Source organism: Hyaena hyaena, unplaced genomic scaffold (genome assembly GCF_003009895.1).
Source record: "Hyaena hyaena isolate Hyena2069 unplaced genomic scaffold, ASM300989v1 scaffold_928, whole genome shotgun sequence".
Lineage (NCBI taxonomy): Eukaryota > Metazoa > Chordata > Mammalia > Carnivora > Hyaenidae > Hyaena > Hyaena hyaena.
In genome coordinates, this window is record NW_024081562.1 from 316,560 (window position 1) to 330,806 (window position 14,247).

The window sequence follows — 14,247 nt, forward strand, 5'->3', positions numbered from 1 at the left end:
CCGCCCCGCCGGGACCAGGAGCTCTCCTTTTCAGGGCTCCTCCCAAGGCTTGAAGCCAAGCTGGGGCGCCGGGTCACGTGGGACGCGCCGTTGTGGGTCTCTGCTGTCAGGCAGTCTTACAACTCTCTGGGTGGTCGTAAGATGATGGCGTTAGCGACCATCCGTGAGACCCAGGAAGTCCCGCTAAAGCGCGGGCGGAGTTCGTTTAGGTGTGCGGACATTCGCTGCTGGGCGAGGCCTGGGCTTGTGGTCCCCACCTCTCTCACACCTGCCCTCAGTCGCCCGATATTCCGTCTCGGTTGCGCAGTACTACGGTCAGTCAGCTGAGGGGAAAAGTCCCGTGCGTCGCCTGGACACTGGAATTGTGGGCGACCTCGGCGCACCTGCGAGGGGAGAGCAGGCGGGTCAGGAGCAGAGGCCCTGCGGCCTGGAGTCGGGCGGGGTCTGGACACTCGTGGAGGGCCGACGGCGCCGCTTAGTGGGTGATTTTCTTAATGGTTGGGTGCCCAGGCTCCAAAATGCTACAAAACAGTAAGTTATGTTCCAGGAGAGCAAATTAAACATATTAACACAGTTTGGGGGTCAATCAAGAGTTTAACACTCGCCTTAAATTTGGGCAGATTTTTAGAACTTCAAATTATTTCTCACAAGATTAATTGGTGATTTGTAAATGTGGATTTTTTGGCGAGATTCCAGTGTATTTCAGTGAAACATCTACCTGGAGACTTCATTGCTCCAGGTGAGGCTCAGGTTGGCTGTTCTGTGGGAAGAAGTGAAGCCTTTCCTCGTAGATGCTTGCAACGTGAATGCCCTTTACTTCTGCCTTGGAAAACGTATTCCTAATTCTTAAATTTTAACTGAAAAAGCAACACACACACACACACACACACACACACACACACACACACACACACTATAAACAATGGAGAGTTAGAGAACATACAACAGCAAATGCCTTGTCCCCACATTAAAACCCAGAATCCAAGCCCTAAGGACAGGTATCGTGAAGTTTTTGCCAATCCTTTCAGAAAGTCCATGTATACAGAGCAAGCCTATATGGAATCCCATTTTTTAAAAAACATGAACCAATTTTCTCAATGAGGTTGGAAGTAATGCAAAACATCATGAACACTTGGGATGTTGATTGCACTGATTGTGATAACTATTGTTAATGTTCTACAAAGAGTTTGAACTTTTCTGACTATCATAAATCTCAAAGATTATTTCATGTCATTCATGTCATGTACAGGTCTGTCTCTTGTTTTCAAGGCTGCACAATAATCCATTCTATGGGAATATTATAATTTTCTTAATCTCTTAGTGTTGGGACATTTGAGATGGTTACTGTTAACACAAAGACTGCCATGATGAATTATCTTATATGAAGATGTGTGTGTTTATATGGCCAACTGGATCTGCAAAATATGCGTACAGTTGACCCTTGAACAACAGAGGGGTTAGGGGCACTGACCCCTGTGCAGTCAAAACTACACATACAACCTTTGACTCCCCCAAAATCTAACTAATAGTCTACCGTTAACCAGATAATATAAACAGTCAATTAATACATATTTTTATATATATTATATACCATATTCTTACAAAAAAATAAGCTAGAGAAAGGAAAAACATTAAGGAAATCATCAGAAAGGATGCATTTACTGTAATGTAAAAAATTCACATACAAGTGGACCCATGTAGTTCAAACTCATGTTGTTCAAGGGTCACCTGTACATAGAAATGGAAATACAAAGATAAGAGAGGTGGATTTTAAATGTCAATTGACCTCAGATGAGCCTGGATCAATCAACACCCCAAACATCTGAGCAGGAATGATCTTTTCCCAGAACTCCGGCCAACATGAAGTATAACAAAATGTTTTGATCCATTATCACTATGATGAATGAAAAGTAGTAGTCATTCATGCTGATTGGACAACTTTATTGAAAGTTGTTGAAAGGCCCATCAAGCTGTTTTGCGTGTTAAAAAAGATTAATTAAGGGGCACCTGGGTGGCTCAGTTGGTTAAGCATCCATCTTCGGCTCAGGTCATGATCTCAAGGTCTGTGGGTTCAAGCCCCACATCAGGCTCTTTGCTGTCAGCTCAGAGCCTGGAGCAGTCTCCCTCTCCCTCTCTGTTCTGCTTGTGCTCTTTCTCTCTTCTCAAAAATAAACAAAGATTAAAAAAAAATTTTTTTTAAAAGATTGACTCCCAAAAGACCTGGAAGCGGTGCACATGGGTTTTGTGGTTGAATTAGTTCCAAAGCGCATCAAAGCCACCATGTACCCAATTTCCTTTTTCCCTCTCTTCAGTTGTTTGCTGGGCCCAGATCCTTGAACCTGTTACTTCTGGCAATGGAAGCAGAATTATTCTGACTGCCTGAGACCAATTAGGAAGTAAACCCAGAGATGAGCAGAGGTCCAATCCCTTGAAAATCTATTACAAAGGGGATTCCAGGGACATGGACACATCCAATACAGTCCTCTGCAACATGCATTTTAAAAATGAGAGTGGAGTGAGTGCTTTGTCTGATCTTAATAGGCCATCTATATTTCTATGATATGCATGCACTAATCTTTTTCCAAGTTTTGCATTTGCTAAGCCCATTACTGATTTGTAGAAATCATGGTAAAGGAATTGGAGCTGTGGGGGGCAGCTTTCTCTCAGGAAACCTCGCCCCAAAACACTCAACTCCCCCACTCTCTTCACCTTCTCTGTCCTAACTTATGAAGCAATCAATGCTTGCACCCTGATGGCCCCATTTGGCAGACACTGGGGCCTGAGTTTTCCTTGCTGTTGCCAGTCTGATTAGATGGGAGATGGTACCTCCTGCCATCACTTAGGTGGTTGCTATACAGTGAGGAGGGGGATGGAAATTATTAGCTTATGCATCTTCCTTTGTCCCTTTCTTTCTTTAGCCCTCCCTCTTATACCCTTCCATATATATATTTTTGTGATTTGCCTGTTTTCTTGTGCTATTGTTTTTTTTTTCTTATTGATTTTTTCCCTTACTGATTTAAGGGTTCTTTATATAAGGAAATACTATGCCTTTCCTTTGTTGTACATTCTTTTCTCTAGTTTGTTACTGATAAGTATGTTAGACTGCATGTAAAAAGGCCCCCAAACAACAGTGGCTCCAAGAAGATGGAAGTGTATTTCTTGTTTCACCTGAGAAACCAAAGGTGCTCATCCAAGGCTGGTGAGGGGCTTCATGAGGTTGACAGGCCCCCCAGGGCCTGCTTTCCATTCCTCCACACCTTCCATATGGCCAAATAAGCTGCATGGCCCAACAGAGTTTCTCGTACATCAACTCTCACACCTGCTTTCCAAATGGCAGGGTAAAGGAAGGTTGAGTGGGAGAAAAGAGATTAGCTGCCCCAATCTTTCAAGGAGACTTCCCTGAAGTGTCTTTCTCATATACCTCACTGACCCCACTGGGTCTCAGGGCACAATATGAGGTCTAGGAAAGGCTGGTCTTCCATCTGAGTGCCTTTCCCAACTGAACCCACTTTCTATTGTTCCTGAAAGAGGGGAAAATGGATATTGGGAGGCCACTAAGGTTTGTCCTAGTGCCCTTCTGAAAGCCATCTTTACTTTTAATTTCTCAAACCTGTGGAACACCCAGAGCTGCTGTCTTGAAGTTTTTCAGGCCAACATGATTCTCAGACTCCAGAGATTCCACATCAAGCTCTCTGATGGCCTGATGGGACTCACACTCTCTATCCAGGGCTGAGCTGAGGCAGGTAGCATCCTACCTCACCCCTTAAGGACAAGGGCTTTCAGATTTGAAGCCCACATCCACATCAGTCTCTGCACTAATACTCCTAGCCTATTCCACTCTCTTCCCTATGGAACAGAGCTCCAGAGTCTGAAAATTCAACATTGTGGTTTGGGACCTCACTTCCAACCTCACGTATATTTTACCATATCTCAGCTGAACTGTTGGTCTCTGCTTGCTATGCATGCATCTATAGGACCGATTTGACCACTCTTTATATGTAGCTTTGAAACTTTTTTTTTAAAACTATATTTTAATATCTTGCCTCCTGATTAGACTGTGACTTCCTGAGGGCACCTGGGTCTACTTTGGTTTCCCAGGGTACCACAGCAGAGCTATTCCCATAAAACACACTGTCTGCCCCTGTTGCAAATCTTTGTCCTGATTTGGGATTAGATTCCCCTGGTGGTCTAGTGGTTAGGATTCTGTGCTCTCATTTGGGATTAGGCTTTGCTGCGGTAGGTGAGACATACTGCAAACCAATAAGGTCTTCTAGATAAAATTTCTCTCATTAAAAAAGAATGAGGGTAAAAAAAAAAAAAGAAAGAGGGTAGGTAAATTAGGGCCATTTGGATGGTCCCACATAATCAAGGATTACAGTTTAACACAATCCTATCTCTAGGGTAAAGCTGTCTCCATGGGCCAGAATGAGCCAGAGCCAGTGGTCAGGCCACCTTAACTGCTTTCCAGGAAATGGGAGAAAGGAAGGAAAGGTCTATGAATGCAAACTACCCCCAGAAGCCCCATCTGCTTCTCCATCATTGGCCAGAACTTAAGTCATATGTCAAACCCTCTTTTTGGTGGCTACTTTGTCCTACTCATTGTCAGCCTTCAGAAACTAGAGAAGGGGAGGAGCGTGAGGAGGAAACTGCCATCTGTGCCACCACCATCAGTATTGTTCTCCTCCTTCTCCAAAGTTCTCATTCCAATATTCTAGCCCACAAACCTATACTAAACCTAGCACACTCTTGTCAAAGAAAATTTAACTGGGGAAGACAGATGGCCCTGAGATCTCATTTATTGGTCAAAGGATGATGGAATCTTCTAGTTCTCTATTCTTTTTTTTACACTGGGAAAATGCAATTAGAGTTGATCTTCAGGGTCAATAAAACCAGCTTCTAATTCTGATGCCTGATCCCCCCACCTTGGTATGTCTCCCTCTTAAAAGCAGTTCTTCACCCCCTCTTTACAAGAGTAGTTAATACAATAGTTTCATTTATAAATAGTTATTAACTCCTTATTATTATACCTGTTCATACTCATTCAACTCAGTTCAGATTCTGAGGTAGGACCCAACCATCCGTTAGGTGACTCTGATGTACTCTAAAAGTCAACTACAGGTTAAAACACCTGGGTACTTAGGAAAAACACCATTCCCAGCCCTACCCAGAGATCTGGGTAGAGCCCCAACTCTAGCACACCTGAGCCAGGTAGGTGTTCTGTCCTAGACCTCACACCTTTGCAGGTGCTTTCTACTAAGCTTCCTGCCTTTAACCCTCCTTGCTTCCTCCTGCCTCAAAATCTGGACAACACATTGTGCAAGGGAAAAGAGGCAACATTTGTATTGTTTTATTTGTCAGGATTTCCAGAACCAGGATATCTACTGGACAAGTAGAAAAATAGAAAAGTTTACTACTTTGAAAAGGCATCTATGACAAACAAGAATACACTCAGAAAGGGGCTCATGGGACTCCAGAAAATGCAGAGTTTAGATGGGGAGGTATGGCCTGGAGTAACAGAAAGGAACCTGTGTCCCCACATTTTGAGATCTGTGTTTCCCTACAGAGCTGGGGGTGAAACAGAGGCCTTTCTTGCCACCACTAGCTGGCCCAGTCCTGGAACCGGAAGCAGTCACTTGCTATTTTCCACACCGTGTTGCTGGGTGAGGCCTGGGCAGTCAGGATGAAGTTCTGGTTAAAGTCCCGTTGCTTATTGCCCTCAAACTTCACTGTTCCACAGATCACAACGAGGACTGTAGTCTGGCTTGGGGTGGCTTCATCGTGGACAGGCTGGCAGTCTACCACATTGATTTGAAACTCACTGGAAGGCAACATTTCAAAAAACTCACTCAAGGACTCTTGTCCTGAAACAGCGTTTCCATTCCACACCAGGGTGGCCGTGCCCATGTACAGGCGGGACAGCAGGCGCCGCCGCTTATCCATGGTGGTGTAGTACACATTGACGAACTCCTCAGCAGCTCTGCAGGCCTGATCCACATAAGTCTTGAAGTCCACTGATGCCATCTCTGGCCCTGCTGAAGGAGGCTTCTGCCCAGGTGCTCCCGTGCCTGAGGGAGCTGGGGCTGTGGGGCAGGAAGATTGAAAAGAACCCATGTGAATGCTCAAGTTAGTTCTGCCCCAACAACAGAACAATTCTCCTTCTCTGTTATAGTTCTTCCTTTTCAATTACATACCGTAGAGAAATGAGAGAAATGACTCCAGGCTCAAATTTTGCCAACGCCTAACTTACTAAACCTTAGTTCACTCATTTTAAAATGAAAACATCACCATTCATGACATAGTTGTAACATGAGAATCAAATAAGACAGGTACACCAAGTGCTTAAAAAGCCTGATACTTACATGTTCAAAAAATAGTAGCTCTTACTGTGAATTTTAAAAATCACATTTTATATAAAAGATAGCACATTTGACTATGGAAGGTCACTTTTTCCTGGAAGCATGGACCAGGTGTGACTGCCCCTAGGGCAGTGGAGAAATACCAGATTCTGGATAAAGACAGTGAAAGGAAACAGTGGCCCAATAAAGATCAATCAGATGGCATATGTTCCTCAGCTGGGGACAGTATGAGAAAGCCTATCACCCAACAAATACTGGGAGAGCAAAGAGAAGGCAGGTTTCTTAAGAGAATAAGAGGACAAATGTCATTAGGACAGTATTAAAATGGTGGTCATGATGCTCATGACAGGCAAACCTGTAGCTGACTGGGATTGAGAAGGGAGGATACCTAGCTTCTATGAGCACTAATACGTACCAGCAAGTCCTGTGAGCAAGAATGGAAAGAAAAGTTACAACTGAGCAAGTTATATGGGATGGAGGGGGGAGGGTGGCATCAAAAAAGGATCCCAACTGTAGCTGAAATGTCAAGTCTTAAAAAAAAAAAAAGCACAAAAGCATAAAGATTATTTGCTTGTCTCAGAGTATGGTACAACTGTCACAGTTCTCTGTTCCTTTTTGTGTCATTAAAATATTTCACTAAAAAAATTCATGAGAGAACATCACTAAATTAATGGATATGTTCAGATATACAAACTTAATACTTTTTTTAATTTCAAAGACCTTAACTTTTTTTTAATATTAGCTTATGAAAAATAGATAAAAGATTTCACATAGAGTTGGGAAAGAGTCAAGGACTCTTAGGGCTGAGAAAGGTGGAGGCCTCTGCCTGGAGTCAAGAACTGAAGAGCAGTGAGAGGCTTGGTCCTGGAGACCAGCAGGGACAGAATCAGGCACAGCTTGAGGTCCTCCCACTTCCTCCACAAACTTAAAAGTCAAGCCTCAACAGATTCCTAGCTGGGAATTGCTGAGCACTGTACATACCTCATTTACTGGTCACCACAGAATGATGAAACAATTTTACAAACGAGAAGGGAGAAACCCAGGGGATGGATCAAGGTCCTGACAGTAAGTACACTTTGATTTATCATTTGTAAGAACGGCTGTGGCCTCTGAAAATGTTGTCAAAGCTATGCTGTCCTTTTACTTGCTCATTCTGTAAGGTCCTTGCTTAGGAAATCAGGGCTCTAAGAGTATAATTCCAGGCCTGCTAGTTTGAAACCGTCCTTTCACACGTCCTCAGTTTCTCTCTTGCTGGAATTCTCAACCCCCTGACATCCATATTAGTCCTCACCCTAACGTGTCCCAGACCCTCCACCATCTCAACTCACTCTCAGAAACGTCCCCTTCTCGACCCCTGCTCAGTTCTGCCAAACAGCGCAGCAACCTGTCCTGGCCCCATGCCAGTAGGATAACCACCTCCTTTTCTCGTGATTCTGCTACCTACAGAGCTGGCGCCTTACCCTTCTCTCTCAAATCAGGGAAAAGAATCTCGAAAAGTCTGATAAGGAAGGGGCTGTGAAGATGCCGCCTTCTCTCGGAGGCCCATACCGTCAAGTTCTTTGGCGCTGGACCAGAGAGGATGCAACAGGCCTTATTTCTGAAGGTGAGTCGCTTTTCATCAAACGCCTAAAGCCCGCCTACCCTATCTGGCCGGAGACCTGCTCCAGCGCACGAACTGGTCACCGCAAAGCGGATTCACTACCCAGCGCTACGCATCGGCAAAAACCTGAAGCAGCAAGGTAGCTACACCACCAAGGAAAGGACAAAATCCGGCTGCTTCTTGACAATGGGGGGCACGTGGTAGATGTCTCTGGAGCCCCTGGGCCGGTCTTGGGGTCTTCAGACTGCCAGGCGCGGGTGGTCGTGGGGGACACCTACTTGCGTGGCTGGTGACGTCCGGGGTCAGCGGGGGGCGGTGTCCTCGGTAGGCTGGGGTCGGCGACCTCGGTCAAATGAGCGGCCCGGATCTGCGCAGGCGTCCCTGGTCAGCGAGGCGGGGACCTCGGCCAGCGCTGGCGTCTCCCAGTAAGCGTGAGCGGCGGCGCCCAGGTCGGGCGCCACCTGCTCTGCTCCCAGTTCCACAGAGGGCCGGCCTCTGAAGGTCGCGGGACAGGCCGGTCGCGGTTCCGTGCCCCTCCGCCGCTCGCCTCAGGAAGAGCCGGAAGGGCTGCTCTTTTCCCACCCTTCCTCCCGGCCCGCCCGGGTCGCCGGAACCCCGTAGCCCGAGGACTCTTCGCCGCAGATCTCGGGTTCCCGCGCGCGGCCGGGGTTGTACCGCGCAGACGCCAGCTCCCAAGGCTCCGCCCACTCCCGCCTCCCCGTGACGGGCAGCCATGTAATCCAATGGGACGAAAGGCCGAGAGGCTACCTCCGCCCAGGTGTGGCACAATGGAGGCGGTGGCTTCCGGGAGAGGCATCTTTTCCGGAAGTCCACAGAAAATCCGCAATCGAGTTTTCATTGGTTCAACCGGTCACAGAAACTGGTCCAACTGGTTAGGTGGGATTCTTGATTGGGTGAAATCTCCTAGGTCCCGCCCCCGGAGCTAGAGGTAGGTAAGGTCCCTCTCCGAGGCTTGGAAGCCTCCTGACAGGAGATGGGGGGAATGTGTGAGGCGCGCCCAGGTCCTTGTCCTAAGACCTTCATTCACCTGCAGTTGGGGTAATTCTAGTCAAATTCTAGTTAAAAGACGACTTGATGCAATCGCGGGAAACCACTACTAGCAGCAGACTGTGACCCAACCAAGACTTTCAAACAGGCATAGCAAGTGGGGTGCCAGGATGTCCCGGGGTGGCCCCAGGAATATTAACTCTACTGGACGTCCCAGGGTGGCCCCAGGAATATTAACTCTACTGAGCTGGTGAAGCCAGCAGAGCACTTCCTGAACTCTGCCTGATGAAGTGTGTCAGCTGATTACTCTCCTTTATAGTTTAAGCCCCTAAGGACTCTATGAGTTAATAGCCTAAAGGACACAGGAAAACCCATTTTAGTTAAGTGGGAAACTCAACTAAACGAGTGTGAAGAGTTGAGCGTGGGAAGGAAGTCTTCGTTTGGGAAGACACAAAAGTGCCCGATAGGGAAACCAAGGCAGTTTCCTCTCGTGTCCTGGTAATTGAGGAGCTCCAAGGAAAACCGCCTGGCTCCAGCTATGGCCCGTAGCCTGGTTGGTATCGTGTTGCTCTTCTCCAGCCCTGGACCTAGCTCATTTCAGCCAATCAATCTGGAGGCTGGGCTGAATTTTTACTGAACTTTTGTTTAAAACAACAGTCTTAACAGGATGGAAACAGTTCATGTGGGACTTGGGAAACTTACAGATTACAGCAAAAAAGAAAAAGAAAAGGGGTTTCTTTCAATGCAAGATCCTCAACTCCATCCACTGGTCTGAGAGACTGAATAATTCCCTGCAATACTGGGAACCATTTGGGCACTGTGAAGTTTATTGATGCCTTCACACCTTTAGAGAGTGGTGCACTTAATCCATACTTCCTTGGCTACACTTTGGCATACCTTTGCTTGCATTCCTGAGAACCCTTCCTGTCAGACTTCAGGATAAATTTAGAAACTGAATAGGCTATTTAACATAGGCAACCCCCCTCCTCCACTTATCAAGTAGGTGAAGAATTTGAATTATAAAAAAATAAGGTGGGGCTGAGTAGAGAGGCTGAGATAGCATCTGTGGAGCAGTATTCATATAGACATGTTTTTATAAAGTCCAGGACAGTGAAATTAGGAACATACAAAAATCCAAATCACAGCATCTGTGGAATGAGAGCTGATTTACTATGCACCTACTAGATTGGATGTTGTTTTGCTTTAAGTTTTGCCATATTTCCCATGTAAGCCTTTTTTGTTTCATTCTTGTAATTTTAGGGGAGGTTCCCAATATTACAGATGAGGAGGCTGAGAAGCAGAAATTAAGTGCTGCAAAGCTGCTTCAAAACTAGAAAAGCTGGTTAGGAGAACATAAGTCCAGCTCCAAAGCCTTTTAAGAGCACAGGGCGTTATTCCTGGGAGGCAGCAGAGCCAGCAGCAGGAGGCTAGGAGAGCAAGAACCTTCCAGGTTTGTGTCCCAGCATCTAGAATTGTGCCTGACCCACGGCAAGGGCTCCGTCAGTACTGTTTGAATGAATAGGCCTGGATTCAAGTCGTTGTTCCACAACATTCTAGTTGTGATGACTCCTCTCTAACAGTCACTCTGCTACTCTTGGAAACAAGCCTGTATTTTACTCCCTCTCCCTGCACCCTACAGTCCTTAAATTTTGGAGGTTAGAGACACTCCTGGCTCTGAGAGGCATGGTAGTTGCACTGAACACAGTTCTGGGGTGGCCCAAGTAAGGTCACTGAGTCTGAAGAAAGTGTTTGCTAGTGGATTGAGGGGGAACATGCTTTTTCTTTCTCCTTCCAAACATGTGGAATATGGACAGTGTAGTTGCAGCCATCTTGCCACCCTGAGAGGAAGCCCTTGGACAGAGAGGCAGACAGGACACAGGGGAAGAATTCAGGACTTTAGTGACTGTGTTGGGAAAGAAATCAGACCTGAAGTTTGGACTTTCCAGTGAATTTGCTCTATTTTTTAATACTGTTTAAAGTTGAGCACCTTAAAGAAGGTATTCATAACTTAGCTAGTGTGGCTTGGTACACTAGCAGAGTGATGGAGGCATGTTAGTTAACCTCCCAGAGGTTAGCTCTGCCTCATCAGTAGAAGGGGAACAGAAATAATATTCCTCTCCTTTGGTTGATGTGAGGAATAAATGAAATAATGCATGGCAAGTGCTTAACACAGGCCAAACACAAAGTAAGCATCCAGAAAACGTTAGCATGTTTTGACATTTTGCATTAACAGCAACTTGGTTATTTGCCAACACTTCCTCCAACAACTGGCTTTAAAACTTGCAATAAGTGTAGTGACAAATTGGTAGGATTAGTTACCAAATCATATGCGCATCTTCTGGAAAATGAGCCTGATTTAGGCATCAGTGGAGCCAGGGAGGAAGGGCACTTCTGGTCATACATGCTGTGCCTCTAGCAGCTCTGAAGGCAGGCCTGACTTACGAATGTTTTAGTCTGTAAACACAGGGTTGACCTTTCCCCCATTGTCAGTGTAGTTCTCTGGTGCAGGATCTAACACGTTTGTTTGCCATGAGAGGCTGCATCACTATGAGCTAGACAATCTACGGCAGTGGCTGGGCAGGTTGTGCCCTCGATGCACTGTTGCCAAAACCAAACGTGTTGTTTTTTGTTTTATCCCCCGTCTTAGCAGAATCAAATGAGCTGCTGCTGGGTCAGAGTGAGCTGGGGCTACATTTCTGGGTCATTTGAGAATTTGATTTTTGGGGGGGATTCTGGGAAGGCAGGAAAAACTGAGGCCTACAAGCTGAGTGTGGTCTTGAGCAGCACAGAGAGTGAATGAAGAAGAGGTAAAGAGCTATGTCACCAGAAGCAGGGAAAGAGAGTGAGCTAGATTAGACACACATATACACACACACATCACTCTTACACATACACACTCACAAGCTATGGAGAGAGGCTGTCTTGATTCCTAGTAGTTTCTCATCTTTATTGTGACAGATGATATTTTCCAAAAATGGCCACAAAAATATTTCAGTCCTACGTGCTTGTCCAGAATCTTGGTTAGCCACACCCCATTAGGAGATGGCCTTAGGTCCCTTAGATGGGCTTAGGCAGACCTATATGAACATATAGCCTCTGCCAGGCTATCTTGATTCTTGTGTGCTATCAGTAGCCCAGGCCACATGGCCAGGCCACCCTGGCAGCCAGTAGTCCTTGAGTGAATGGCTTTGGAAATGGACCCTCTAGTCCTGGGGTGGTCTTCCCAGGGCTGATGTTGCATAGAGCAGAAATGAAGCCTCCCAGCCAAGCCAAATTGCAGATTTGTGAGCAAAATAAGTGATTGTTATCGAATTAAGCCACTAGGGTTTATGTTGGTCTGTTACACAGGGATAGAGTCCGGACTTTTTCTCACCATCATCCCAGAGTCTTGCTGAGGCCCTGCCCTGAGGCGTCAAGAGAAAATCTCAAGTGAGGATACCTCTTTCAAATTTACATCTGTATGAATCTGGTTTGCTTCCTGATGCCAAAGGAACCCTGAAACGGGACTTCAAGGGGGCTTGCAAGGTGATAGTATCTCAAAGAATTCACCTAGAGTCCTGGCTCCCTCCTGATCGCTGAGAATTAGTCAAAATTGCACTTTTGAGAAGGGTGTCAGTTTGTTCATCTAAGCCAGAACCAGCTTCCCAGACACTAGCACACGCTTTTTTGCAAGACAAGCATATTCTCTGTGAGCAGGGGAGGAGGAGCCTCAGCAGCGTGGGCAGGTGGCCTGTTGAGCACAGGTCAGAACAAGGAGAGGCAGTGATATGCGTGATCCCTGAAGCCAAAGGGCTATAGAGTTGAGAAGGCTGAAGGACTTATGTTCCAAGGAAGGGAAGTGTGCCCAGGGGGATGAGATAATTAGTTCGGGGAGCATAGTTCCTTCCTACCAGCACCACCCACATTTACCCCTTTTCTTGTGAGTTTCTGTACTCTGCTGGCAAATACCTCAAACTGTTCACCGACATCATAGCCTTGGGGGCTAGAAGCCTCCTTTCTCATTAAGATGACATTGCATCTGTCTGCTCCAGTCAATGTCCAACCCCCTCACTTTTAACCCTCAGGGGATGGTCTTTGTTCTTAGTTTCTAAGCAGGTTTCATGAATTAATGTATACGAAGTGGCTGGTGTGTAGATGTCTTGGTTTGTATTGATTCTCTGAGAGGCAGAAGTCACTGACTGGGGTGGTGCAGAAGCACTAGTAGGGAAGTGGAGAATTGAGGAAGAGAGAGTAGATGTGATATTGTGGTTTATGATGAGAATATATGTTTGATCCGTTCCTAGCTCAGAGCTCCTAAAGCTCTCAAAATTTCCTAAGAGTTGAGAGCCATAAATGTGTTAATTAAAGGATTTTTGTTATGTTAATGAGCTAATTTTGGGGAAAGCCTTTGGATCTCCAAGGATGGAGGCTGGTTGCCATGGGAACCAACCCTGTGATTAGAGTGTTGGAACTTTCAGCCCCACAGTGGACCACTGGGGAGGGCAGAGAGTCTGAAGATTGAATTTTAATTACCACTACCAATAATGTAATCAATCATGCTTAAGACAGAAAGCCCTACCAACCCAAAAGGACAGGGAGTAGAGACCTTCCAGATTGGTGATACAAGGGAGATTTGGGGAGAGTGTAATGCCTGGAGAAGACAGGTATGCATCCTTTCTCCATACCTTGTGCTGTACTCTATCTGACTGTCCCTGAGTTATATCCTTTTATAACAAACCAGTCATCTAGTAAGTAAAATGTTTCTCCCAGTTTTGTGAGTCATTCTAGAAAATTAATTAACTCCAAGGAAGGGGTTGTAGCCAGTAAATCAGAAACACAGGTAACAATCTAGACTTGCAAATGACATCGTAAGTGTGTGGGGGGCAATCTTGTAGGACTTAGCCTTTTGTGGGATCTGATATTCTCTCCAGGTAGATAGTGTCAGCATTGAGTCAATTGTAGGACATCCAACTAATGTTGGAGAATTGTTTGGTGCAGGGTACAAAACCCACACATTGGAATTGGTGGTCCCAATCAGAATACTTGTAGATTACTTACTTAGTCAGCTCCTACCATGGCCAGTGGGGCCTAACCATGAGGCAGAACTCAGCATAGAGTAGCACAGAATACAGTCTTCAGAATGAGCCCACCTGGAGTGCCAGAGGAGGAGGGAGCTGGGGTATTCACATACCAACTCCTGAGAGTTGAGGGCTGCCAGGGGAGGGTGTCATTTCCCTGCACTTCTGGCCTGCTGGCAAGAGAGGCCAAGAGGTTTTCCTTCCACACCTGGAGAAAGCCCTTGGG

At 46.1% G+C, this 14,247-nt stretch overlaps 1 protein-coding gene across 1 annotated transcript; it reads right to left on the reverse strand.

Annotated features, from left to right (window-relative positions):
- Positions 1 to 5,325: 5,325 nt before the first annotated feature.
- Positions 5,326 to 8,472, reverse strand: NXT1 (nuclear transport factor 2 like export factor 1). The gene is made up of 2 exons (XM_039220957.1): positions 8,235 to 8,472; positions 5,326 to 6,080 (listed from the first exon to the last, which is right to left on the reverse strand). Exon 2 carries the CDS (start codon positions 6,019 to 6,021, stop codon positions 5,599 to 5,601), a length of 423 nt encoding a protein of 140 aa, XP_039076888.1. The 5' UTR covers positions 6,022 to 6,080; positions 8,235 to 8,472; the 3' UTR covers positions 5,326 to 5,598.
- Positions 8,473 to 14,247: the final 5,775 nt, after the last annotated feature.

Bases quoted from the DNA above. Each gene is read 5' to 3' on its own strand.
- NXT1 (XM_039220957.1), bottom strand. From the start codon at position 6,021: ATGGCATCAGTGGACTTCAAGACTTATGTGGATCAGGCCTGCAGAGCT.